Source organism: Pogoniulus pusillus, chromosome 10 (assembly GCF_015220805.1).
Source record: "Pogoniulus pusillus isolate bPogPus1 chromosome 10, bPogPus1.pri, whole genome shotgun sequence".
Lineage (NCBI taxonomy): Eukaryota > Metazoa > Chordata > Aves > Piciformes > Lybiidae > Pogoniulus > Pogoniulus pusillus.
The window spans coordinates 6499634-6527604 of NC_087273.1; the positions used below are offsets into that span (position 1 = coordinate 6499634).

Here is a 27971-nt window from a genome sequence, read left to right on the forward strand (position 1 = left end):
TCAATTAAACTGTTTTGAGGACATAAAAAGATGAACTGGGCTGTAGCTCACAAACTGTTTCTGTCAGGTGTCATAAGTAAAGCTATTTACAAGTCCAGTGAGGAGGATAAAAAGGAGGAGGAGGTCAAGAAGACATTGGAACAGCACGACAGCATCGTGACTCACTACAAGAAAGTCATTAGAGAGCAGGTAAGGAACAGCCACACTGTGCATGTACCTCCAGAAGTTGGTGGCCCTGCTTTCAGGAGCACCACAGTGCAGTTTTCCCACTGTTCCAAAATGGATAACAAGGGATCTGGCAATGCAGAGGCACTTCTCAAAACACTTAAGGCAAGTGTGGGTTCTCCTGAATGTTGGTGTTTAGAATACTGGTGTGGTTTACTGTAGGTCAGGGATCTGGGATGGACACATGTCCAGTGTCCATCTACTGTGTCCAGTTCTGGGCTCCTCAATTCAAGAGAGATGTTGAGGTGCTGGAAGGTGTCCAGAGAAGAGTGATGAAGCTGGTGAGGGGCCTGGAGCACAGCCCTGTGAGGAGTGGCTGAGGGAGCTGGAGGTGTGCAGCCTGCAGAAGAGGAGGCTCAGGGCAGACCTCATTGCTGTCTACAACTACCTGAAGGGAGGCTGTAGCCAGGTGGAGTTGGGCTCTTCTGCCAGTCAAGCAGCAACAGAACAAGGGGACACAGTGTGAAGTTGTGCTGGGGGAGGTATGGGCTGGATGTGAAGAGGAAGTTGTTGGCAGAGAGAGTGATTGGCATTGGAATGGGCTGCCCAGGGAGGTGGTGGAGTCTCTGTCCCTGGAGGTGTTGAAGCCAAGCCTGGCTGAGGCACTTAGTGCCATGGTCTGGTTGACTGGCCAGGGCTGGGTGCTAGGTTGGGCTGGATGAACTTGGAGGTCTCTTCAGCCTCTTTGATTCTGTGACATGGGATGAAGGGACAGTGGTGAAGCACCAGTGAGACTTCACAGAACATGTGGTGACTGCCATTAACAGGCTTGTAATGACTCTTGAGGCAAAACACATGCCTGCAGGCTTCAGTGTGATGGAGAAAAATGACAGCCATCAGGTTCCATATGTTTCCTTTTTCCTGGTGTAGAGATGCTGGAGGATTCCAAAAGCTTGGGAAGGCATTGGCCTGGTGAGGGGCATCTGTCTCTCCCAGGCTTTCCTGCCAGGAATAACTCCCTAGACCTGTGAGACTCTGCTCTCAGTGTCCCTTGTACAGAGCCATATACTGCTGGAGCTGAGGTTTTGCTGTTTTCTCTGCCTCCCTCAGTGCTGTTATGCTGTTATTCCAAGTGCCTCTTTTGCTTCCACAGGACCAGGAGCTTGAAGAATTAAAGCAACGAGTTAACACTTTAACATCTCAGAATGAACAGCTCCAAGCAACAGTTACACAGCAAGTGTCACAGATCCAGCAGCACAAGGACCAGTACAATCTCCTTAAAGTGCAGCTAGGTAGGCTTCAGGAAGAGCAGCCAAGTCCCCTGGCTAGTGCAAAGCTCTGCTGTGCTTCACAGCAAGTGCTGCAGAGCAGGTCCAGCAGGCAGCCTTCTGCCTCCTCAGGCCTGCTGCTCTGTGTCCTGTGCCACCTGGGAGTCTCCCACAGAGATAAGCTGCACTTTTCTCCATCTGATGTGCGTTTTGTTCAAGCTGCTTTGCTGCAGATGTGCCTGGGGAGGGGAGGAGCTGAAGCAGGGTGCCTGCGAGCTGCTGGTGGAGGCTCTCTACACTTTCAAGTCAGTCCAAACTACTGCTGCTGCTGTTCAGACTCAGCAGAAAAAGAGATGAGCCATGGGGTGTGCTGAAGCTGGGGTCTGTGAATGAAAGCAGAACTTGGGGCAGAGCTGTACAAGATGGGGCCTACTGCTGTCACTAGAGAGATGCTGGATGCAGTAGTGCTGTCTTCAGGATTGCCCAGGACTAAAATTACTGGAGGAAACACTTCTCCTTCCTACATGGATTTAATTGGGAACTCACTTTGGATGAAGTGAGTGAGACAGCACACAGCAGCAGTCGCAAATACACCCTGGGAAGAGTGGCAAGTCAGAGCTTTTGATTCCGCTCTTGACAGAGAATTCTAAATCCTCTGCTTTGTTTCCTGAGTTAGAATGGCTTCTGCTGCCCTGTGAGCCAGCAGTGTGCTCAGGCGGCCAAGAGAGCCAACAGCTTCCTAGCTTGTATCAGGAACAGTGTGGGCAGCAGGACAAGGGAGGTTATTCCCCTGTACTCAGCACTGCTCAGGCCACACCTTGAGTGCTGTGTCCAGTTCTGGGCTCCTCAATTCAAGAGAGATGTTGCAGTGCTGGAAGGTGTCCACAGGAGGGCGACAAAGCTGGTGAGGGGCCTGGAGCAGAGCCCTGTGAGGAGAGGCTGAGGGAGCTGGGGGTGTGCAGCCTGCAGAAGAGGAGGCTCAGGGCAGAGCTCATTGCTGTCTACAACTACCTGAAGGGAGGCTGTAGCCAGGTGGGGTTGGTCTCTTCTGCCAGGCAAGCAGCAACAGAACAAGGGGTCAGAGTCTCAAGCTGTGGCAGGGCAGGTCTAGGCTAGATGTTAGGAGGAAGTTGTTGTCAGAGAGAGTGATTGGCATTGGAATGGGCTGCCCAGGGAGAGGTGGTGGAGTTGCCATCCCCAGAGGTGCTGAAGCAGAGCCTGGATGAGGCACTCAGTGCCATGGTCTGGTTGATTGGCCAGGGCTGGGTGCTAGGTTGGCCTGGATGATCTTGGAGGTCTCTTCCAACCTGCTTGATTCTGTGACTCTTAATAATTGAGTGTGTTTGAATCTAGCTGCAAAACAAAGTTGGTGTTTGTGACCTCTGTTACGAATTGTCTTTTAGGAAAGGACACTCAGCACCACAACTCCCATGGTGATGCCTTCCAGGTAAATGGCTTTCAGACAGAAGAAGTGAGCAGATTGAAAGAGGAGTTGGAAGAATGGAAAACCAAGCATGAAGTGCTGCAGGGGCAGTTAAGGGAACGGGAGTCTATGAGTGAAAATCTGGTAGGTGCTGTCTCAGCACAGCAGACCACAACTGGCTGCATGCTGACAATGGGAAACACAGTGGGAGGTGGCTTCAGCAGGGCTTCTTCTGCTTCACACTGTCCCCAGGAGGACTTTGTGCAGCTATACAATCACTGGAGTTTTCTTCAGTATATTATGGGTAGGAAAAAAAGTAGTTCTAGATGGCTCCCTCAGGAGGGGGTAATGTCCAAGACACATTTATGGTGGTTTCCATTGTGCTGTGCACTGGTGAGATGCTTTCTGCATCCACTCTAGAGGAGCCCATCCAGCAATGAGAGCTTTATGATGTGCATGTTTTAACCTGTTCTGCACCCTCTCTGTTGGCAGCTTTGGTCATGCAAGCACAGGGGTTTGTTTGCCTTGTGCTTTTTAGTCTGGCTGGCTCTGATTTTTCTTGTTGCTCTTACAGAAGTCCCCACAGCTAGAAATGGGAACAGCAGAGCAGTCTTCACAAACCAGCAAATCTGGTGGCTTGGAGCACAATGATGAACTGCAGAAGGTGAGCTTGTGGTACTTCAGCAAAGCTGAAGAGTGGTAGCTGGGAGTGGGAAAAGAGCTCTGGCAGGAAGGAGCATAGATTGCTGAGCCTGTTGGGGTTTTTAGTGGTGTACCCTCACATGAAGAGCATCTGGGTTATGCATCCAAAATTTTATCTGTTAGTTTTGCCAAGCAAAACAGAGACTGCAGCTGGCTTTTCAGACCCACAAAGTCTGGTTACCCATTGCAAAACACAGCTTTAAATGTTGATATGAAAGCTTCCAGACATGAAATGTACAGCACACAGGAAGCACAAAGTATCTGCAGGTCCTATACTTGAAGGTAGCAGTTGCAGAAAGCAGCTAGCAGAGTGCCTGTGATCAGAGAGCTCAGAGTGCCTTGGCAAGTCATAAAAAAAGGGCTTCTGCACCAAGGATGGAAGTGTGTGGAGGATGCTGTTGGAGTGCTGTGGTGTGAAACAAGCTCCAAGTGCTGGGTGCTGCACTTTGGCCACAACAACCCCATGCAGAGATACAGGCTGGGGTCGGAGTGGCTGGAGAGCAGCCAGACAGAGAGGCATCTGGGGGTGCTGATTGATACCCACCTGAACATGAGCCAGCAGTGTGCCCAGGTGGCCAAGAGAGCCAGTGGCATCCTGGCCTGCATCAGGAATGGTGTGGTCAGCAGGAGCAGGGAGGTCATTCTGCCCCTGTACTCTGCACTGGTTAGACCACACCTTGAGTGCTGTGTTCAGTTCTGGGCCCCCCAGTTTAGGAGGGACATTGAGATGCTTGAGCGTGTCCAGAGAAGGGCGACGAGGCTGGGGAGAGGCCTTGAGCACAGCCCTACGAGGAGAGGCTGAGGGAGCTGGGATTGGTTAGCCTGGAGAAGAGGAGGCTCAGGGGTGACCTTATTGCTGTCTACAACTACCTGAGGGGTGGTTGTGGCCAGGAGGAGGTTGCTCTCTTCTCTCAGGTGGCCAGCGCCAGAACAAGAGGACACAGCCTCAGGCTGTGCCAGGAGAAATTTAGGCTGGAGGTGAGGAGAAAGTTCTTCACTGAGAGAGTCATTGGACACTGGAATGGGCTGCCTGGGGAGGTGGTGGAGTCGCTGTCCCTGGAGCTGTTCAAGGCAGGATTGGATGTGGCACTTGGTGCCATGGTCTGGCCTTGAGCTCTGTGGTAAAGGGTTGGACTCAATGATCTATGAGGTCTCTTCCAACCTTGATGATACTGTGATACCTTTAGATCCCTGACTACTGAGCCTTGGCTGGCACAGGAGAGTGTTTGTAAGAGCAGGGTGGAAATGCCTGTTGCTGACTAGCTTTGTCTTTAGAGAAACAGGTGCTGGGCTCTCCTGGAGGGAGCTGCAGCTTTCTTCTCAGTAGGAAGCAGTTCCTCTGGTAGAAAGTAAGAAAAATGTGATGTGAATAACAACTTTCCTCTACTGAATTAATTGAAGTATGTTTTGTCTTTGTGTCCTGCAGGAATTAGAAGTGCTCAGGAGTCAGATACAGCTACAGGCTGCAGAAATCTCTAAGCTTCAGCTGGAGAACCAAAAGCTACAAGTAAGTAATGGTACCAGTGAAAAAGTTTCTCTTGTTTTCTCCCTGGGGACTAAACCTGTAAGACTTCACTTCCTGCCTCTGCTGTCTGTAGCTGTTGTCCTAACCCAAGCTTGTTCTAAGAACATACCCTGATAAGGGATTCCAGCAGACTTAAATGTTAACTAGGAAAACACTTCCCAAGGAAAGAGGGAACCACCAACACTTAATTTGCTATTGCAGGAGAGACTGGAGTGGGGAAACCTCAGGTGTTTGATGCACAGATCACCTGAGGGGAAGGCTTCTGCCACTATCAAGGCTCAACTGCTCTGAAGGCAGATGCCACTGCAGTGTTGGCCCCGTGTGCACATTCAAGTGCTGCATGCTGCCACCGGCTTTCAGGCCACCTCAGTGCCACCCTCCAGACTGCCTGCCTTCCCTAGAGCTTTGCCTAAGGGTGGTTTTGTAACTGGGGAAGCAATTGTCCTGAATTCATGCCAGGCTGCAGTTTTAGCTGAGCCAGCTGCTCCATTTTGGAGGTAATAACTGTGGGCAGGGCTGGCTGAGACTAAAGTCTTGCTGTTTTCAGTAGTCATGTACAAAGATGGGGATATTTAGCTGGGAAAGATGACATCATTGACACTTAAGAGGGTTCTGGTCTCTGCCCAGAATCTGCCTATCAAAAACTTATCAGCCTTTTAGAGAGCCATTCCTATGGGTTTGTGTGCACCCTGTTTATTGAGACCCCGGGAAGCACAGATATGCTTCCTGATACCTTCCAGCACAGGATGCAGGGAACTGCTGCACCTTGGCTATGCTGCAAGAAGAAAACTGGGTTTGACATTCCAGGGCTGACTGGGTAAGGTCTCAGCTTGCTGTCTTTGGATGGAAGCATTCAGTGCTCTGATGTGGAATTTCCTGTTCCCAGAAGGCAGCTGCGGATCCTGTGTTAGGAGATGGTGCAACAGCAGCAAACAGCTCGGATCTGGAGGGGAGACTTCAGCAAGAAATAAAAGAACTGAAGGTTGGTAGCGGGTGGACATCACACCAAGACACTTGATCCTCAGCCTTCAGTTAGGAGGACTGACCTGCTGGAGAGCAGTGATGAGAAGGACGTGGGACTCATGGTGGATGGAAGGGTGGCCATGAGCCAGCAGTGTGCTCTTGTGGCCAGGAAGGCCAGTACCATTCTGGGGTGTATTAGAAGGGCTGTGGTTAGGTCGAGGGAGGTTCTCCTTCCCCTCTGCTCTGCCCTGGTGAGGCCTCATTTGGAGTGTTGTGTCCAGTTCTGCTCCTCCCCCCCTCCCCCCCAGCTCAAAAAGGACCTAAGGGAGCTGCCTGAGAGAGTCCAGCACAAAGCCACAAAAATGATGAAGGAAGTTGAACATCTTCCTTGTGAGGAGAGCCTGAGGGAGCTGGGGATGAGCAGCTTGGAGAGGAGGAGACTAAGGGGTGACCACATTTATGTCAATAAGTATGTGCAGGGGGAGTGCCAGGAGGCTGGAGCCAGGCTCTGCTGGGTGGTGCCCAGAGGCAGCACAAGGGGCAGTGGGTGCAAGCTGAGGCATAGGAGGTTCCATGTGAACTTGAGGAAGATTTTTTTCCCTGTGAGGGTGACAGAGCACTGGCACAGGCTGCCCAGGGGGGTGGTGGAGTCTCCCTCTCTGGAGGTATTCAGGAACCATCTGGATGAATTCCTGTGTGATCTGCTCTAGGTTATCCTGCTCTGGCAGAGGGGTTGGACTGGGTGAGCTTTGGAGGTCCCCTCCAGCCCCTGATGTTCTGTGATTCTATGACTTCTACAGTAGGAAAGGCTTTGGGTGGAAGAGGTTTGTTTCCCCTGCACCTGAAGTGCTCCAGGCCATGCAAGGGGAAGCTGGATGCATCTCCTGCCTTTTTCTTTTAGGAAATGCAGGCCCTGTCTTGCCTTTAAATAAGTGGTTAGGAACTGGCTTTACACTCCAGTTTGGCTGGGAGGAAGGCAGCCACTGTTAAACTTCCACCTGTCTTACTCCTGGTTGGGAATAAGAGGATTTGGGTGAGGAAGTGTGTGGGAGCAAGGTCACAGGGCTCTTGGTGGGGTTGGAGCTGTTGCAGGTGGTGCATGGAAGGTTCTTGTAGGAAAGAAGGCCTCAGCTGTTCTGTGCTTGTGGCTAATGTGTGGGTTTGTCCTGTGGCCAGAGCGAAGTGAAAGCCCTCTCTGAGGAAAAAGAAGTGCTAAAGCAGCACCTGGACTCATCCAGCAGCACAGTTGCTATCTTGCAAGATGAGAAAAGCAGACTGCAGCAAGAGGTTGCAGAATCAAAGAAGGAGCAGGATGACCTGCTGGTGCTTTTGGCTGACCAAGATCAGAAGCTGCTGGCACTCAAGACCAAGCTGAAGGATTTGGGTTTCCCGGTAAGCAAAGCAATGGCTCCAGTGGGTCCCTGGGGCTGAGGGGAGGCTGCTGACCCTGCCTGGGCTGCTGTCTCAACTTCTGTGGGCAGCCACTGCTAAAAGGTGAGATGCCTCCTGGAAAGCATTCAGCCTGGGGTTCTGAGAGGCACCTGCCAAGCTCCTATGAGGAGAACCTGCCAAAGAAGCTGGTGAGGGGCTTGGAACACAGCCCTGTGAGGAGAGGCTGAGGGAGCCTGGAGGAGGCTCAGGGGTGAGGGTGACCTTGCTGCTGTCTACAACTACCTGAAGGGAGGCTGTAGCCAGGTGGAGTTGGTCTCTTCTGCCAGGCAAGCAGCAACAGAACAAGGGGACACAGTGTGAAGTTGTGCTGGGGGAGGTCTAGGCTGGATGTTAGGAGGAAGTTGTTGTCAGAGAGAGTGATTGGCATTGGAATGGGCTGCCCAGGGAGGTGGTGGAGTCGCTCTCCCTGGAGGTGTTGAAGCCAAGCCTGGCTGAGGCACTTAGTGCCATGGTCTGGTTGATTGGCCAGGGCTGGGTGCTAGGTTGGCCTGGCTGAGCTTGGAGGTCTCTTCCAACCTGGTTGATTCTACAATGTGTGTCTGCAACGATGCCTGCCCATGGGCCTGGCCTTGCTACAGCTTCTGCCAGCTGCAGAAAAAGCAGGTGGTGGGTGTGTGAATGCAAAGAGACTGTTCCACAGGTAGCACAAGTGATAACTAGAGAGCTTTAGTCCTCTTCTGAAGCAACACTGCAAGCTCAGGGCAGTGCTCAAGGCCTTTTTGGGCAGCTTGTTTCAAGAACCCTTTGCAGGTGGATGTGTGCCTCATCCCTTAGTGGAAGGTACGAGGCAGAGCAGACAGCGCTGAGCAGAGGCTGTGGTCCCCAGCAGGCAGCCACCCTTGGCCAAGCCGAGTAAAGACTCAGCACTAACTGACACATGATGGGTTTAGGCTGGCTTTAAGCTTCACTCCTCAGCAGCTGCTTCCCTTCAGAAGGCTGGATCAGAGCAAGGGATGTTGCTCCTCACAGCAAATCTTCCCTCATTTCAGGTTGAAGATGATGATGACATTGAATCTGGAGATCAAGGAGACGAAGATGAGGATGGGGATGAAGAGGAGCAAGACTAGAAAGCTGATGTGTCTCCCAATGAAAACTAGATTGCATTGTTATTGGGGGGGGAAAAAAAATCTACTCTTGGTATACAAAGCAAAACATCATCTGATGAGAGGCAGGTGGGAAAATGGTAACTGTGGGACTAGTTCCAAGCTGCTGAAGTGTTTGAAACCCCTTCACGCTAGGTAAAGCAAACCAAAATCACTCTTTAGGTTCTACATGAGTATCCCAAATTGTTCTTACTTAGAAGCTGCTTTAGACACTGTTTAAAGTTCAAGGATTGACAATGTGGCTGCCTCAGTTCATTATCCCTGACAGGAGGTCTGTGTGTTTATCTCTGGTTTTAACCTTCTGGAACTGTTTAACACAATTAAATACAGAAGTATTTGGTTTAACACCTGTCAGATGGAATCATTGCTGCCCCTGCCTTCAGCGCACAGCTTCAGTCTCCTTGGTGGCTCCCTGTGAAGAGCAGTGGTGAGGTGAGGGCTTGGGGTGGCTGCAGTGTGTGGTGGCCACTCTGCCAGCCCCGTGGGCTGGTTCTCCAGGTGCACCTGGACCTGCACAGCCACCGAGTGCCTTGCCACCTGACCTGGCTGCGGCGGAACCGCTACGTGGGAGAGGGGTCCTGGAAGGCTGCACAAGAGAGCTGGTGGCTCTCAGGAGAGTCTGTGGGAAAACAAAGACCAATCCACTCTGGTTTTGTGGGCTTCTTTTTTTCTGAAGATCTCTCATGCTACTGAGTCAGCATCAAAGTAAGTTAAAGATTTGCTGACTACTTCAGTAAGGAAATGAAAACTCCTGTGATTTATATAACTTATTGGCTCTTGATGAGTGAATAAAAGAGAACCTTTTAAAAGAAAGAAGTGAAGAGACTAAGTGCATCACTTTCATTTGGTGGGTAAGAGGTGTGTCCACTTGGTACTCATTGACTGAACTCTCCTCTTCAAGAAAGTCCATTTTAATACCCATATAAATCTGTCTAAACCCAGTCCAGGGTGCCCAGTGCCCTACCGTGCACTAGGGCTCTCATCACAGAGCTGCTGGGGCAAGTTGTGCAGTTTTTAACAGCGTTGCCTTCAGCTGCTAAACTTCTGAGAGCTGCTTTTGAAAGCAAAACTGTTCTTAAATAACCAGAGGAACAGCAGGGAAAGAAAGACTTCTTCAAAGTCACCTCTGTGTTCAACCACTCCTTCTAACAAGTTCAGGTTAAAATAAGCTCTGGAGTTGTGCTCCATGCTTGGGCAGATATTTTTGCAGTAGCGGGGGAAGGGCAAGGATGAGATGCAATCCTAGAAGATGAGCTGCAGTACTTTGTGGCCATGAGGGCCTTACTGCCATACAGCAAGGCCTGGTTTCCTCCTTCAGTGGAACTTCTGCTGAAGGAGGAGCTGTGAGCATCCAGCTTGCTGGTGCTGCCTGCCCACCTCTTCTCAAGAGGGAGAGAAGGAGCACGGAGCCCCAGAAAGCTTTTCTAGGTGGCTGTGCCATGTTTACTTACCCAGCAAGAGCTGCACAGAGGTTTAGGGGCAGGAGAGCTTTTATTCTGAGGCAGTGCTTGTTCAGTGATGGGAACAAGCTCTAAGAGAGCTGACAGCTTTCCTGTTTGCAAAGCCTCCTCACAAACACTACACGAATGCAGCCCCCAGCTGCCTACTTAGTCTAAGTCTCTCCCCTTAACTTTGCAGAGTGATTTGGACAGAGTGGTGGTGGAGCAGGGATAGTGTCAGGAAGCACCATGGCCTTGTTAGGTATGGAGAGCCTGGGAAAGCTGATGTGGCCTGTCGAGGTGGACCAGCAGGGAGATCTGCACTTCCCTCCCCATGTTCCATTAGGTGATGGGTGACCTTGTAGGCTCTTTTATGCACCTTTTACCTTGTTCCAGATGATTTTACTTTCTTGGCTTCTGGTGCCTTCTGTGAGGTCTCTCAAAATGCTGTGGGCAGAAAGGAAGAGATTTATGTTAGTTTTCTTCACTCTGGGATCATGCCTAAGCAGACAAGTGTGCCTGTCCAGAGCAGAGGGGAAGGGCACAGAGGAAGGAAAATGGGGAAAGAAACCAACCTTGTTCTTGCACTGGTGAGGCAGAATCACCTGAAAAGAAAGCACAGCCCCAGCTTCAGGATGGGAAAGCACAAGGCAAGTGCTGGATGGTCTGGCCTGACCTTGGTCAGGAGCTGTTCATCCAGCTCCTGGCCTGGCCAGCAGTGCCACTCCTCAGAGATGGTGCCCAGCAGAGATGGTATCCAGCCAGCGGCTTTTGCCGTTCTCTGCAGGGTTCTTCCTTTTGGATTCAGCTTCAAGATGTTTGAAATTGCAAAAAAATGCAGGAGGAGATAACTAGGTGGGGTAGGAAGTTGAGGAGACAGACAAACTGGTTACAAACAGGTTTGAAAGAAGCCTGTTCAAAGCCCTTTTCCCAGCTAGAAAACCTGTTTTGTTGTTGATTTCATTGCACCATCCTAGTGGTGGCTCTTCCTGTTGGCAGCAAGATGTGTCTGGAGTGTTAACTGTACCCTTGTCAAAGGGGTGGCCTCTGCCCAGGAGGTATTCAGTTGACTCTGCATCCTGGGCTGCCTCATGAAAATCAGACTAAGTCTTAATTCTCTGGTCTCTTTTCTTGTCCCATCGTGACTGGGACATGAATGTTGGGTGCTTATCTCACCCTGCACAGTGTTTGGGTCCTTCCCACAGTCTCTGTGTCAAAGCTAAGCAGGCCAAGAGGTGCTGAGCTGCAGTGAGTAGCAGGAATGAAGAGCAGAAGCTCTGCTGGTGGTGTGCTAACGCTCAGAGCTGGTGTTATGTCCCACGTCCAGAGGCAGCAGTGTGGGTCCCTTCACGGTCAAGCTTTCAGTGCAGGAGCCCTTAGGAAAGGTCCAGCACTGTCTGCTCTGGACAAGGGAAGCCTCTGTGCTTTCTTTAAAGCAGCTGCTGCCCTGTTTTCTGGGTCAGTTGGCAAGCAAGGATCCAGGGCAGTGAAAGCAGCCTTACCTGTGCTATGCTGCCTCTGCCTGCCCATGGTCTTCTGCAAGCTCCAAAATTGCCAGACCCTCTTTGCTTGTGTGAACTTCTTCCTCTGTAAAGCAGAATCAAAGCAGAGGTTCAGCAGAGTGCACAGGCTGGAGAGGTCTTGGAGTCAATAAACATCTGAGTTCAGCTGCAACACCTGCCAAGTGCCTGTGCTTGGCTGAGCTCTGCCCTTTTCTTCTGCAGCACAACTCTGTTCTGCAAAGGGAAGGGAAATAGGTCTGTCACTTGCTCACTGCCCCCTCAATTGCTGTTCAAGATGACTCTGTCACACAACTGCCACCTCTGCTACACCGTCTGGCATGTTCATATGTCACACTCCTCCCTGCCCAGCACAGTGGGCTGTGTGCAGGGCCTCTGTGCAGGGCTGGCTCCTGGGAGGTGACAGCTACAGACTGAGGCCCCTCCAGGTGAGGTGCTGGAGCTCACCTGGCATGCAGAGCCCTCGAACTGATCTGTGCAAAGCCCCAGGCCCTCTGTCTGGGGGGGGGAAGTGACAAACTCATGTCATTAGGCAGGTAGTTGTGGCACTTCCAAACTGCTAATTCACAGCCCTGCTGGGACAGCTGTGGGTGTCTCCACACAGAGCTGACTCTGCTCCATGAGGCAGGCAGGAATGGGACATTTATGGAATAATGTTTCAGGTCATTCCAAGGAACTGGGCTGGGCAGGCCTGAGCTCACTGCCTATGGCTTCTATGAAGCACCAACAGCCTTGTGACACTGTTCTTGATAAAGGACATCCTGCTGGCAGCAAACTGTGATGCAATGCACTGGGCTGCCCAGGCTGAAGTGAAGGTCAGGCCAAGGCTGCAAACACCCCTGCTGCGTGGTGCTGTGCCTTGGAGCTGTGAGTGTCACTGCTGGACAGAGAGGGGACAGTCAGTGGTCACCAGCAGCTGCTGGGAGGCTGCAGGGGCTCCAGCAGCAGCAGGGCAATAACCCCCTGGGCAGACAGCCTGTGTGGTTGCAGGCAGATACGGGTGCCAGCCCAGAGTGGCTGTTGCTCCTCAGGCTGCTGTGTTCACACGTGGGGAGAGCCTTGAGCAACCATGAGCTCTGGGGTCAGTGTCACAGAGGGGCCTCGGCCTGACCCCATGACAGCAGGTGACAGATGGATTACCCCCGTGATAGTGAGACCTGAGGCACAGCAGAGCCCAGGCTGCCCCAGCCAGCTCAGCAACCATCTCCTGCCTGACCCACGTGGTGGGCTACGTGCCAGGCTGGGTGACAGAGGTGCTCCCCAGCTGCTGGGGCTGGCACAGGACACTGCTCCTCAGCTCTCCGCCTGCGCCACGCTAGGCCAAGGACAGCCCAAGGGTGGAGAGACACTGGCACAGGTTGCCCAGGGAGGCTGTGGATGCTCCCTCCCTGACGGTGCTCAAGGCCAGGCTGGACGAGGGCTGAAGCAACATGGGCTGGTGGGAGGTGTCCCTGCCCATGGACACCTGGGTGAGCTTTAAGGTTCCTTCCAACCCGAACCATTCCATGAATCCAGGAATCAATGACACCGCTGGGGCTCATGCACTGCAGAGCTGTGCTGCTCCTGGGAGTGCATCAGAGCACACAAGCCCAGGAGAAGCTTTGCTGGCAGCTGCATGGCTCTGAATTTGCTGCTCCCTGCCCCTGCTCCTGCCGCTGCTGCCTGCATCTTAGGGTACTTGCAGGGATGTGACCTGAAGCCTTTCCTCCTTCCTTCCACACCTGACTTGCCTCAGCTCTCAGCCTGGCCTGTCTGCTCCTCCCCTCTCTCAGAACTCAGGGTGGGGTGGCACAAGGGGCCTGCAGAGCTGCTATTTGCAACTGAAGACAAAGAGTAGGTGCAAAATGGCAGGACCTCTGCCTCCTTGGTGCAGGAAGGGCCAGGCTGCTGCATGCCCACATCTCTAACCCTCCAAGCTCACTCTGAGCTCTGGCCAGGCTGCTGCATGCCCACATCTCCAACCCTCCAGGTTCCCTCTGGGCTCTGGCCAGGCTGCTGCATGCCCACATCTCCAACCCTCCAGGTTCCCTCTGAGCTCTGGCCAGGCTGCTGCATGCCCACATCTCCAACCCTCCAAGCTCACTCTGAGCTCTGGCCAGGCTGCTGCATGCCCACATCTCCAACCCTCCAAGCTCACTCTGAGCTCTGGCCAGGCTGCTGCATGCCCACATCTCTAACCCTCCAGGTTCCCTCTGAGCTCTGGCCAGGCTGCTGCATGCCCACATCTCCAACCCTCCAGGTTCCTCTGAGATCTGTACCGGCACCACTAACTCCATCACGGACTTGGACAGCTCACTGGGTAAAGAGCTTAGCTCCTGCATTGCCCAAAGGCAAAGGAGCAAAGGAGCAAAGTGACTTCCCCACCGACCAGGGCAGTCTGCTGACACGTCCTGCTTCGAGCCATCAGTGCAAGCCTTCCTGCACCTCATCTGGTGGCAGTCTCACTGCTGACCAGCACAAGATTCAGTCTAAAATGAGAACAACCTACAGTCAAATAGCTTTGTGTCACCTTCCACGATGACAAACTGGACAGGTCCCAAGCTTGATCTCCAGCTGCCCTCCCAAAGAGCCCCTGGCTCCAGCCGGCATCCTTTCAGGCCCAGCAGGTTTGCTGCAGGCTGCGTTCTTCTGCCAGTGGCTCTGAAGGATGAAAGCTGCCGAGGTCATTCCTTAGCCCTTGTTCAATCTCAGATGTGTCTCTGCAGCCGGCAGAGATCCTGGAGAGAGCTCTGCCAGCAGGTGCCCTGCAGCTGCCAGCCGCAGTGTGCCCAGCAGAGGTCACAGTGCTCACACGGAACCTCAGCTCCCAGCCGCACACCCAGGCGCTGCGGCTCGGCGGTGACAGCGGTGGAAGGGCTGCAGACACAACCAGATGCTTGCTGCTGCTTTCAACGGAGCTGGAGGGCAGCCACCAGTGACATCACTCACCCTGCTGCTACCTAATGCAGCCATCCTCAACCCAAACCAGCTGTGACATCACTCACCCTGCTGCTACCTAACACAGGCATCCTAAACCCAAACCAGCTGTGACATCACTCACCCTGCTGCTACCTAACACAGGCATCCTCATCTCTAACTAGTTGTGACATCACTCACCCTGCTGCTACCTAATACAGGCATCCTAAACCCAAACCAGCTGTGACATCACTTACCCTGCTGCTACCTAACACAGGCATCCTAAACCCAAACCAGCAGTGACATCACTCACCCTGCTGCTACCTAACACAGGCATCCTCATCTCTAACTAGTTGTGATATCACTCACTCTGCTGCTACCTGACACAGGCATCCTCATCTCTAACTAGTTGTGACATCACTCACTCTGCTGCTACCTGACACAGGCATCCTCATCTCTAACTAGTTGTGACATCACTTTACCCTGCTGCTACCTGACACAGGCATCCTCAACCCAAACCAGCAGTGATCACTCAGCCTGCTCCAGTGCATGCCCACAGTGGCTCCTTGTTAGGCTTCTCCTGCTCCTGGAGCCCCGAAGATCCTGGGCTTCCTGTCCTGCCCTTGTGAAGCAGCAGTCAAGGCTGTTCTGCTCAATTCCCCACTACAGATGGCTGTGCCTGACAGTTTTGAGGTGGTCTCTCCCCTCGCCCCTGCTCCTGAGGTGGAACAGAGGAAACCTGTGAGTGCTGCAGCTGTCAGGCTGCAAACTCTTCCCCACTGCTCAGTGCAACGTGTGGCTGTGTCCTGCTCACAGGACCATGGTGGGTTTGCCTGAAAGGCTTCCTTTCAGGAAGCTGTTTGCTCGTTGAGGAGGTTGGGTTTGGGTTTCTTTTTAGTTGGAGCTGTTTGCCCAAACATCTCTTGGTGGGAAAAACATTCTCCCAGGTGGCCGCAGAAGAGCATCTGTTAGAATGGTGGTGAAAGAGCAAAAGGCTTCTCTGACCTGTTGCAGCATGGGAGGCTGCAAGGCTCTGCTTTGCTGGAGCTGCTGGTGGCAGGAAGCAGCTGGGTTTGCCCCAGAGCAGCAAGCAAAGAGAGCAGGTATGGCCCCCAAAGGTGACAGCAGAGAGCTAACTATGCACGCTCCTTCTCCCCAGCTCCCTCCAGCATGGCTGCCCCAGAAGGTGCACAGCACAAGGGTTGGGGCTGGGTGAGGACACAGCAGGCTCTGACAGGGCCTTAGAGCTGCCCCTCTTCCAGGAGGAATGGAGGAGACTGTGCCAGCCTGCCCCGACGTACAGGCATATGCCCAGGGCAGAGCAGAGCCACGCCAGGCTCACTCATCACCCCAGCAAGCCTGCTCGCATGAGAACAGACTCTGTTACTCCTGCAGCTCACTCAGACACCTCCACCCCACCTCTGGCCACAAGCTGCCCTTGCACGCTGTGCACTGCATCAGGCAGCAAGGGCTGCTGGCTGGGCAGGGGGACACAAGGCTGCAGGCACTCCCTGCTCACCCCTCGGGGTGCCAGCAGGGCACACTTCTGCTTTTCAAGGTGCTTCTCAGCGCCTGTGTAGCTGCAGGCCGTGGGATCAGCTGCCACGCCAGAATGGATGGGGCTTGGGCTGAGGGGTTTGGATCACTGGAGTTTAGTTATCTTCTGGCCTGCCTTTCTCCTGCCACTGCTATGCACCAAGAGCAGCTGCTGCTCTGGCCTCCCTTTCCTGCCCTGGTGTTTGAGAAGGATCAGCAGTACCAGCAACAGAAGGAGGGGACACAGTCTCAAGCTGTGCCAGGGCAGGTCTAGGCTGGATGTTAGGAGGAAGTTGTTGGCAGAGAGAGTGATTGGCATTGGAATGGGCTGCCCAGGGAGGTGCTGGAGTTGCCATCTCTGGAGGTGTTGAAGCCAAGCCTGGCTGAGGCACTTAGTGCCATGGTCTGGTTGCTTGGCCAGGGCTGGGTGCTAGGTTGGACTGGATGAGCTCGGAGGTCTCTCCCAGTCTGGTTGATTCTATGGTTCTGTGATTCTATGATTCATCCACAGGCTAGAACCTTTCAGCAGGGAGATTACCCTTAATTCCCAACACTATTTCCCACACATTATTCATAATCCAAGACCAGACCTAGAGGCATCTTTCCTATCTTTCCTCTGGATTTCCAGCCCAGGTGACTGTATGTCCAAAGGGAAAAGGTGAGTCAAGGCCCCTCAGGAGCACTGTTCCCAGCTTTTGGCAGGTTAAGCTTTGCCCAGGTGCCCTGTGTGATGTGTGGGTGGTGTTCCCACAACCCCTGTGTCTGGGCACTGTGCAGATATGTTTCCTTGGCTTGCTTGAAAATAAAGCTGGAATGCTCAAGAGTGACTTATATTGGGATGCTATCCAGAGGGACCTGGACAGGCTGCAGAGGTGGGCACAAGCCAACCTCATGCTGGTGGATGAGAAGCTCAAGAGGAGCCAGCAGTGTGCACTTGCAGCCCAGAAAGCCAAGCAGAGCCTGGGCTGCAGCAGCAGCAGTGTGGCCAGCAGGGCCAGGAATGTGATTCTCCCCCTCTGCTCTGCTCTGCTGAGACCCTACCTGGAGTACTGCAGCCAGTTCTGGAGCTCCTGGGACAAGAGGGATGTGGAGATGCTGGAGTGTGTCCAGAGCAGGGCCAGGAGGATGCTCAGAGGGCTGCAGCAGCTCTGCTGTGAGCACAGACTGAAAGAGTTGGGGCTGTGCAGGCTGGAGAAGAGAAGGCTCCCAGGTGACCTTCTTGTGGCCTTCCAGGATCTGAAGGGGGCTACAAAAAAGCTGGGGAGGGACTTTTTAGCCTCTCAGGGAGTGACAGGACTAGGGGGAATGGAGCAAAGCTGGAGGTGGGGAGAGTCAGAGTGGAGGTGAGGAGGAAGTTGTTGAGCAGGAGAGTGGTGAGAGGCTGGAATGGGTTGCCCAGGGAGGTGGTTGAGGCCCCATGGCTGGAGGTGTTTCAGGCCAGGCTGGCTGAGGCTGTGGGCAGCCTGCTCTAGGGTAGGGTGTCCCTGAGCATGGCAGGGGGGTTGGAACTAGATAATCCTTGTGGTCTCTTCCAACCCTGACTGATTCTGTGATTCTCTGATCTCTGATGCCACCATGTGCCACCCCTCAGTCTGACCCCGCTGTGCTGCGCGCTGCTGAGGCCAGGCTGCGTTAGCCGCAGCCATCTCCCATCACCCTGCTGCTCTGCCACTAAGGTCCCACTTCTGCAGCCTGTCCTGCCCACACTGGCCAACCAAGCAGGCCTACAGACGTGGCTGTGCCACTGCACACATGGCCTTGCTCCACGTCCCCGTGCAGCCTCGAGGGCTCTGTTGCTGACTGACAGCTGCCACTCCTGCCAGCCCTGCTGTGCTTTGCTGGCCCTGGATGAGTTGGTGGCCTTGAAGGGCCACCCCAGCCACAAGTGTCACAACATGCACTCGTTTATGGTGTGCTGGCGAGGCCATGGAAGTGGCTGGGCTTACATCAGCTACACCAGGCACTTGAGGCCTTTGTCCAAAGCCAGGCACTGGATGTGCACTCTGGAGCTGGTTGCATCACCCACGCACATCACTGCCTTGGCCAGCGGAACAGCAGCGCTCAGAGAGCGTGCGAGGGGCTGAGCTGAGCCCAGTGCTGTGGGTGAATGCTCTGATGTGACTGCTGGGGGCCTGAGACAGCTTCCTGGTGAAGTTTCATATACACTTGAGTCATGCCTGCCCTTTGCTCTGGAAATCTCCTGCTTTGACCTCAGCAGACAGCAGACAGAAGAAAATCCCCTCCCATTTCTGCTCTCCCAATGAAAGCAGCTTGTACCATGGGCTGGCCAGACAGTTACCTCTCCTCAGCCTTCATCCCCTGTCTGAATGCTCCTGCTGACTCTCCCAGCTCCTCATCACAGCTCTGTGCCGCCGTGATGGAGCAGATAAGGTGACTGTTATCCTTTCCTCTCTGTTGATTCATGGTATGCAAGAGGACATTAGTCAAAACAGCTGCTTCCAGTGTCTGCTGCTTCAGGAATGGCCTCTCTGCAAATACCCAGTGCTTGCAGATTTGCTGCTCTCTGTGTGCCAGGGCAGCAGGACTGATGAGGTAGCACATCTTCCCATCTCTGAGAAGAAGACAGCAGCTAAAAGTCAGCATGAGACCAGGAGCTGCACAGAGGCTCCCTGCTCTCTATCAGAGCCACTTCTTACACCCTTACAGCCAGCAGCATCCCTTCCCTTGGAGGCTCCTGTCCAGGACGTGCTTCTGAGTGCCTGCTGCACCCAGCAGTCAGCAACCTGCAGGAGCTGACTGCTGCTCTGGGGGCCTGCCTCAGCTGTCTGTTCACACATTGTGGTGCCTCTCACCCATACCTGCCACAGGCTTCCTGCCAGGAAGAGCAAACTCAGGGGAAGAGTGTGAAGCCCACGCTCAGTTTCTCCATGCACCTCTCTCTGTGTTTTCCAAGTGGATTTCCAAGCCCCAAAGAAACACCTGAGTGCAAGCCCCTCAGGAAATAAAGAGGGAGGGAGATCCCCATTTCAAACGGCCTCTCTCTTTAAAGGTCTCAAACCATGCTGGTGCCACAAGTATGGTTTCCACAGCAGCCCCTTGAATGCAGTTCCCCTGGACACAGAGCAAAACACTTTCAACCCTTTGCTTCTCCATTCTTTGAACAAAGAACAAGAGAGAGAGGTGGTGTGGTGCAAAAGCCACCCTAATGGGGAGAGAACTGGGGACCACCTTGCAGCTATGGGCTAAAGACAATGTGCATGGCCCCTTGCTGCCCAGCCTCTCCAGACAAGAGAACAGGAGAGGTCCTACCTGCCTAATGTTTTCTGGATCAAAGCAGAAGGGCTGGAGGATTCCTTCAGAAACTTCCAGCCACTGCAGAATAAAGACTGCCAGGTAATACAGCTAAACACTAACAGCCTGCACAGGATGCTGTCAGCTCAAGCTTCCCAGTTTCTCCACGTGCTGCCAGAAGATTCATTCCAAGGGGGGTTTTGCAGAAGCATTTTATTATCATCCTTCTCCTGTGAAGGTCTGGATGGGACTCCAGAACAGGTGGTGCTCAAAAAGCTCCTCCTTTGAATTGATGCCAGGAGTGTATTTATGCTACAGGACTGAAATGTGTCCTGCAGATGGATTTATGGCATGTGATGGAAACACTGCACCTCAGAGGTGGATGTTGCAGGAGTATGGATACACACCCCCATGACTCTACCTTTAAACTGCCTGGGACTCTAATTAGCATTGATTGCCATGGCTGCGGGTTAGGTGAAATCCCTCCCAGTGCCTCAGAGGGCCTGCCAGGCTCAGATCTGAGCTGGCAGCACAGGCTGGAGGGCACCTCCCAGAAACTCTGCGCTGATGGGGGGCCGCTCTTCAGTATCTGTCTGCAAAGAGAGCTCCTGCAGCACTGGGCTTAACTGCACCCAGCACAGCCCCAGGGAGCCAGCAAACCCCACGGCTTCTGTGGCTTGATTTTTGTCAAGACCATAAAGATCTTTGCTGTGGTGTGAAACCTGCAAAGAAACTAGGGCAAGAGAGTGTTGAAATACTACCCCTGCGTGCACTGAGCATTAGGTTGTTTGTACACTCCAAGAATCATAGAATCATAGAATGAACCAGGTTGGAAGAGACCTCCAAGATCATCCAGGCCAACCTACACTTTCAGGAAACAAAGGATTTGAGTTTGCATTTGGCAAACACAGAATCACAGAAATCACATAATGTTAGGGACTGGAAAGGACCTCTGGAAATCATCAGGGCAGGGTCACCCAGGGCAGGCCACACAGGAACAGATCCAGGTGGATCTTGAAAGTCTGCAGAGGAGACAGAGAAGGTCTCCACAACCTCTCTGGACAGCCTGCTCCATGGCTCCAGCACTCTCACACCAAAGAAGCTTTCCCTCATGTTTCACAGAATCAACCAGGTTGGAAGAGACCTCCAAGCTCATCCAGGCCAACCTAGCACCCAGCCCTGGCCAATCAACCAGACCATGGCACTAAGTGCCTCAGCCAGGCTTTGCTTCAACACCTCCAGCCACAGCCACTCCACCACCTCCCTGGGCAGCCCATTCCAATGCCAATCACTCTCTCTGACAACAACTTCCTCCTGACATCCAGCCTAGACCTGCCCTGCCAGAACTTGAGACTGTGTCCCCTTGTTCTGTTGCTGCTTGCCTGGCAGAAGAGACCAACCCCACCTGTTTGGCTGAGTCCATTTTGCTTTCCTATCATTGAATTTTTATTTTTAAGGAAAGCCTCTGGAGTTTCCCCTCTTTGAATGTGTTTTTTTGGTAAAAATAGCTGTGATTAGATGCTGGAAAGACAAAAAAAAGGGAAATGTCTTGGTCAACAACCAAACAAACACAGACTGGCTGTGTGCATTCAGAAACTCCAGCAGCTCGCAGGTGTTGAGGGAACTGAAGGATTTTGGTTCAGGAGAAGCTTTCCTAGCGTGCCACTGATCCAGTGCAGACTGGGGAGAGAGGATTCCTGAGTCTTGCTTTCTTGTCTGGGAGGGTGGAGGCTGCTTTCCAGAGTCTGCAGAAAGAACTCAAGGCTTTGCATAGCCTCTTGGCAGACGAACAAAGCCACCCTGGAAGCTGTGCTGCTGCGCTGCAGCCTTGCTATCTTGTTTGGTTTCCGTTTCTACCCTAGCAAGGTAATTTTTGGCAGAGCAAACCCGAGCCAAGCCTCTGGCTCTCAGCAGACAGGAGAAGGCAGTGCAGGCTCGGCTGCCAGCATGAGCTCTGCCAGCTGCAGGAGGCAAGACTCACTCCCCAGGTCGTAAAATTAAACATGAGTTAAGCACCCAGCAGGTAATGAAGGCACAAACCGCCTGGCAAACCGCAGGCCTTGGAAGGGCTACAAACTAAACGCAGACAGGAAATCCCCCACCCAGCCAGGACCTGGAAGTTGTCTGCACCTGAAGGAGAAGTAGCTGGGGATGGTTTACTTTAGGTCTCTTATTTGCAAATGACTGAATGTGAGTGACGTTCGCTCCCTTAGCTCTACAGCAACCTTATCGCACGAGTGCCAGATCAGCCCCTGCTATCTGCCTTCACCGGTTCCCTCCGGTTCTCCTCTCCCAAGACCTGATCCTCATCTCTCTGACTCAATGGCTCTGCATCACGATCCAGGTGCCAAAGGGGCACTTCCGCCAGCCAGTGACCCAGGTCACGCTCTCAAGGCACTCAGGGATGAGGCAGGGGACTTACGCCTGTGGGCTGCAGAGAAGGCTACAGCTCTTGGCAGAAGCAGGCTGTGGTGTTTCAGGAGTCACTGCTTACATGAAATATCTTTGCTCCCATCTCTGCACAGCTCCACAAGTTTTAGTTTGAAAAACAGGAGGCTGAGAAGAGACCTCATTGCTGCCTACAGCTACCTGGAAGGAGGTTGTGGAGAGAGTGATGCTGGTCTCTTCTCACAGGGAGACAAGAGGGAATGGCCTCCAACTGTGACTGGGTAGGTTTAGACTGGGCGTGAGGAAAGAGTGGTCAGGTGTTGGAATGGGCTGCCCAGGGAGGTGGTGGAGTCACCTGGATGTGTTTAAAAGTCATTTAGATGTGGTGCTTGGGGATATGGTTTAGGGTGAACCTTGCAGAGTAGGGATAGGGGTTGGACTTGGTGATCCTGAGGGGCTTTTTCTATTGGAACGTTTCTGTGGTTCTGTGAAAAGCTGACAAGGACTACAGGGCAGCAGACAGAGATGCAAGGGTAAGGCAAGCCAGCTGTACATACAGCCAACACTCAGCAGGAGGAAGCTGGCTGGGACAACAGTGCCATCCTTTGCTCCCTGGCACCCTACTTCAGCTGATTGGCATCTTCACTAGAGGAACACATCCCTTAAAACCCACTGGTCTCACCAGTGTCACTGCCCTACTCACACAGCATGTCCCTGTGAGTTCAGCCTGGCTCAGCCAGCTCTGCATTTCTGCTGCAGGAACACTCAGCCACTTACCTTTTCTGGCTCATGGACATTCTCCCATCTGGCACCTGGCTCCCGTTGTACTCTGTGATCAAACTGTCCTCCTGAAGACTCCAGGATGGCTCCCAGCTCCGTGTCTCAGTGCCAGCAGCCACGGGTCAGACCCTGTATCATAGCACAGAATCAACCAGACTGGAAGAGACCTCCAAGATCCTCCAGTCCAACCTAGCACCCAGCCCTATCCAGTCAACTAGACCATGGCACTCAGTGTCCAATCCAGTCTTTTCTTGCACACCTCCCTGCAACAGAGCAGGGAGCTTCACAAGGGCAGAGATTCCAGGTGGGCTTTGCTGGGGAAACGACAAAGAGGGCCTGGGCTGGGTGAACCTCAGAGCTCTCTGGCTAGTGCTGCAGATGGGACATAAAGCTGGTCAGAGCCACCAAGTGTACACATTTCCATGCCACGTTTTCAGCATACAAAGCACTCACTTGAACAAAGGGAAAGGAGCACCTGAAGGTCTCCGCAGGCAGAGGCTGCGGTGGTGACGAGCAGCATTCCTGCAGGAGCTCTGAGCCTGGCCTTGTTATCTAACCCTCAGTGTACCAAGGGAGCATATTTACACTGCAGGGTTCCTCAGGTATCAGTGGGTCTATGTGAGGCAATCAGGGAGTACTTTTAAAGCTTTCCAAATAAACTTCAAATCAGGGAACTTCCTGCGCTAGGGAAGGGCTCTGAACGCCACCTGCTAATCTCTTCCTGCCTGCCCCCACGGGTGGGCTTCTTCTGCCCTTGTTTCCTAGCAGAATGGCCTCTTGAATCACCAGGAAGCTCTAGAAGAGCCCCAAATCTCGCAGAAGGAGGCTGGAGCAGCAGAGACTGGAAAGGTTTCACAGGACCTCCAGGAGCAGCCTGGTGCAGTGGGCTGCTGTGCCTCACCTCTCTCCCAGCTGGCATTACAAGTTTCAGAAGCAGGACTGCTCCTGTCTGCTGGGGTTAGTGCAGGGCACAGGCTAAACAGGCAGAGCAGGACCGAGCAGGAGGACTCCTGCTCTGACCCCACCACTGCCTTTCTGGCCCCCAGGAGGGGAGGAGACTGCCAGCCCCGCTGGCTGTCCACACACCAGCTCAGAAGCTCAGTGCCTCCTCTCTGCCCAGATGCTGCCTCTGGAGGGAGATGCCAGACATCACACATCACCTTCCCGACAAAGGATGGAAGATGTGACCTGTGGCTTCCTCTATGACAGCTGCATTCTGTGAGGGTTGATAGGGAGAGCCAGGGAAAGCTGTGCTCTGAACTTTGGGCCCAGCTTTGGTTCCCAAACTACTTAAAACCTAATGAATTAAAAACTGGGACTCAAACATAAAGGAATTGCACCTCTTTGGGTTATGAGATCTGATTTGCCTTCTTCCTCAGACTATTTAAATGGCTTTCCTCTTCTCCCAGCAAAACTCACTCCTGGCTCAGGACACCATCCTGCTTCTCTGCTGCCTCCTGCCACTCCCCCACCACAGAAACTTGGGTCCCTGCTGGGCTGTGGGCAGTGATCCAGACATGGAGCAGAGGCAGAAAGCTTGGTTCTTGGGTAGCCTGAGAAGGCTGTGGTGCTTCTCAGGGCAAAGCAGCAGTTAGGTGAGATGAAAGGCAGTCATGAGCTGAGGATGCTCAGGGGTGCCCACACCCACAGCACTGCCCATGCTCAGGTATCAGCCTGCAGGGCACTGCAGGCCCAGGATCATTCCAGAAACGTGCATTTTTGGGAAGTGCAACTGACCCTTGGGAATGGAGACACCCTGAAGGTGAAACCAAGAAAAGCAAGAATGCATTGCAAGTATTTGGGCAACTTCCTCTTGGCACATAATTGCTTGTTTTGTGACCTGAAAACCAGAATCCCTTCACAAGGGTACAGGTTACTCTATTTATAGAGGCTTTGATCCTTCCTGCCACCCAGGCAGCGATGCGTGGATCAGCCAAGGGGGAGCTCGTACTGGATGCTGCCACCTGGACACGTCACCTCCTGCTCCTCGCAGCTGCTGTGGGCACACTTATCAGCTCCATCTATTGCAGACTTCCAAGAGGTCCCTCCCTAGGCAGAGGATGCTTGAGAAATGGAGGGCAGCAGGCATGCTGGGTTGTGTCACCTGCCCTTGATGAGGGGGTGAGGGAAGCCAGCCCTGGCAGTACTTTTCCACTGGCTTCCCTACCAGGGAGCCATAACCAGGACGTTGCGACACACGAGAGCTCTGCTGAGGCTGAGCCTTGCAGAGGCAGAGGTCAGACTTGGCTTTGAATACCCCAGAGGTGATGCTAAAGCAATGTGAGCTATTTTCAGGCATGAGAGATTTTGGATATCTCTTTCTTCCAGAGAGCAGCTCTGTGACCCAGCTCCGCATCACAGGCACACCAGGCTTGGTGGCTCAGGTTTGGGGCTGTCAAAGATGTGTCGAGGGCTGGGACAAGCTGGAGGCTCTCTGGACCATGAGCTAGTCAGATTTTGATCCAGAGCAAAAGACACCTGGGAAAGGCTTTTCCTGGAGGTTGCATTGCCACTGAACAGTGAGGATCCACGTGGACCTTCTGCTTGTGAAATCCTGACCCTTCACAGTCCCTGTTCCCATGTGAGTTACGAAGCTTTATGGTAAGAAGCTTCTATTGACATGCACAGGGGGATGTCCCCTGCTCCTGCCTCAAAAACCTGGTGACTTATAAGCAAAAGAGCCTCACTTATCCAAACAAACTCCATTAAGTGCCCTGTTTCTCCAAAATTACACTTCCTGTAAACATTTTCTCCTCTCATTTCCTGTGTGCTCCTCGCTGTGCTGGTCAGAGGAATCACCACATGGCAACCTGACTAGGGCCTGTAGTGATGGGAAGAGAGGGAATAGACTGGAGCTTGAAGAAGGCAGACTGAAACTGGAGATTAGGAAGAAGTTCTTCACAGTGAGGGTGGGAAGACACTGAAACAGGCTACCCAAGGAGGCTGTGGATGCTACGTGACAGGCTGGGTGACAGAGGTGCTCCCCAGCTGCTGGGGCTGACACAGAGCACAGCAAATCAGCTCTCCATCTGTGCCACACTGGGCCAAGGACGGTCCAAGGGTGGTGAGACACTGGGACAGGTTGCCTAGGGAGGCTGTGGATGCTCCCTCTCTGGAGGTGTTCAAGGCCAGGTTGGACGAGGGCTGGAGCAATGTGGGCTAGTGTGAGGTGTCCCTGCCCATGGCAGGGGAGTGGAACTGGATGAGCTTTAAGGGTCCTTCCCACCTAAACCATTCTATGAAACTATGAACTGCTAAGAGTGTCTGGAAGTGCCCTGGGGACAAGTGACACCGCATGGACAAGGAGGGCAGGTGGAGGTGGGAACCACCAATGCAGCAAAGTGCAGCTGATAAAGCCAATAAAAAGCTCTCTCTCCTTTCTCAGCTGGCACTGGCCTGAGCTGCTAAACTGGCCTTTAGCACAGGCCACAGAAACCTGCTTTAGGAAGGGATCTGAAAGGACCAGAGGGCACAGCGCCCAGGCTAACGTGGCAGAGTCAAAGGCACATCTGTTTGTGACTCAGTGCCTCTGATGTCATTCCTGCTACTGGCATCAAGAGACAGAAGGAGCAGTGAGTTCAGATAGGACCAAGGCAATTCCTAACTCCAAGTGGGTGGGATGTCCCAGCCCGGGCTGCGGGGAGGCTGCAGCAGCACCCAGCCTCTCTCATCAGCTCGTTAAATTCCCCCTCCCTTGAAACAAAAACCAACTGGAGCCAGATCCTCTCTTCCACCCTGGGTACAAGCAGCCTCTAAGCTCTGTGGTCCCTCTGGGAGGCTTCACCAAGCTCTGCAGAGGTGAGAGAGCTTTGCACTGAGATGGGGAGGTGTCAGCCTGTGATGGAGAAGGATGTCCTGCTGGAAGCACTGTCACAGTCGGCTGCTGCGTCTGCAGGCCTTTGCCTCCTCCCTGCTGCCCTCCAGATGTTTGTGGTCCTGACCCTGGAGCGAGCCATGCTTTGTCTCAGTGCCAGCCCTGGGGACTCTGCACAGATGCAAACCTGCCCCTCAGCAGCCCATGTAGATGGTTTCTCCCAAGGCTGGCTGTTTCCAAGGGCTGTGTTGGGACCTACTGTCCACCAGCCAGACCTCAAGACAAAAACTGACAGTGCTGGCTCCTCAGTGGAGATGCTCTGGAGTCTGCAGCTGTTTTAATGAAGACTGAGCTCCAGTCCCTAGAGCAATGGCTGCATGCAGTCTAAGGAAGAGCATTTCTAAAGCACCTCCTTTCTCTCTTGTCCCCAAGAGATCAGAGGCTTTTTTTGTCATCCTTATTCTAAGTCATCTCCCTTCTTCATGAAGCAGCAATTTCTTCCCCACATCGGCACATCCTCTGCAGCCTGCAGGCAGCATCAAAGCCAGGCAGGGCAGGCTGTGGCCTGTCCCATAGCAATGCCACCCGAGGCAGAGGCAGCAGTGTGCAGGGCTGACCTGGCTGAGGTGGCAGGGAGCTGCAGGAGATAACCCTGCACCTGTTTTATTGAAGGCTGTTTACAGCCAGCAGCAGATCTCGTCTCGCTGGGCTAAAACCGTAAGGTGGAGTGAGTGGCTCTTCTGGAACAGCTCCTGGCAGGGCTTGTCCAAACAGCAGCAGGGGAACATCAAAAGGTGCAGCGATCACCCACAGATAAGCACCCAAACTGTCTGATCCTGAGCTATCCCCCGGGCATGGCTCAGGAGTTTGTCTGCCCAGCTCTGCCAGCAGAGCCTCCTTGCACGGCGACTGCACCAGACAGGCGGCACAAGGCTAACTGATGGCCAGGCAGGGAGCTTTGCTACCCAAAGAACAGCTGCTCCTTGTCTGGGGACCACGAGTGTGCAGAGGAAGGATTGGGAAGGCACCCTGGGTCAGTGCTGCAGTGACCCAGGCACAGTGGGAAGGGTGTTTGCATCAACCACCTTCCAGTAATTATAGCAACAGCTGACTGGAGATCAAAGTGTGCCTGTGAATGATGTGGCCAAGGAGATCAATGGAAAGCTGAGCTGCCTTATCTCTGCATCTGCCTTTCATGCTGACTTCTGTCCAGCTTCAGCCTGCCCTGGGAACACATCTCAGCTTCCACTGCTGCAGCACTGCTCTGGACTGACCCCCGACAGCTGCTTGGCCTCCTCCCCGTCCCCCTCCTGGCCTTGTGCTGTGGCAGCCGTAGGGACAGCAGCTCCTTGCCGCTGGGCTTGACCCCAGAGCTCTTCCCAGTGCAGAAGGGCAGAGAGTCACCAGAGCCAGGTGCCCAGGAGCCTTGTGCTGACATGCCGAGGTGCTGCTGGTGGTTGCTGCTTCCAGGGTCTGCCCCTCCCATCATCAGCACCCGACGGGCAGCTGCTCTGCTGCTGGGCATAGCCCAGGCACTCCAGAGATGGGCTCTGATCCAACTTCTGGCCTTGCCCAGCCAGGAGGCTAGACTCCAAAAAGGCTTTGCCAGGAAGGCCCCTTGGCTTTAGTGTGACAGAGGAGCTGGCCAGAGGCTGACCAGCAGATGGAGAGGGTGCCACTTGCCCAGCCCTCTGAATGCATCCCATGATTGCCCTTTGTCTTGGCTGAGTCTGTTCCACCTTTCTG

At 53.4% G+C, this 27971-nt stretch overlaps 1 protein-coding gene and 1 long non-coding RNA gene across 8 annotated transcripts in view; one reads left to right on the forward strand and one right to left on the reverse strand.

The window, feature by feature from the left end:
- USO1 (USO1 vesicle transport factor) overlaps positions 1-9417 on the forward strand; it is a 32803-nt gene extending 23386 nt beyond the window's left edge. For 6 of the 7 annotated variants that reach the window (XM_064149657.1, XM_064149659.1, XM_064149661.1 and 3 more), the window contains 8 exons: positions 68-189; positions 1319-1457; positions 2837-3000; positions 3431-3520; positions 4985-5065; positions 5970-6065; positions 7223-7438; positions 8488-9417. In XM_064149657.1, coding sequence (XP_064005727.1) covers positions 68-189; positions 1319-1457; positions 2837-3000; positions 3431-3520; positions 4985-5065; positions 5970-6065; positions 7223-7438; positions 8488-8565 — 986 coding nt within the window. In that variant the 3' untranslated portion in view covers positions 8566-9417. The remainder of the gene's footprint in view (positions 1-67; positions 190-1318; positions 1458-2836; positions 3001-3430; positions 3521-4984; positions 5066-5969; positions 6066-7222; positions 7439-8487) is intronic. The other variant, XM_064149658.1, reaches the window with a different exon arrangement.
- A 986-nt stretch (positions 9418-10403) lies between these two features.
- On the reverse strand, positions 10404-22465 carry LOC135178960 (uncharacterized). Its single transcript, XR_010303801.1, has 4 exons — positions 22409-22465; positions 11543-11627; positions 10616-10645; positions 10404-10487 (listed from the first exon to the last, which is right to left on the reverse strand). It is a non-coding gene; the product is annotated as an uncharacterized LOC135178960 (long non-coding RNA).
- Positions 22466-27971: the final 5506 nt, after the last annotated feature.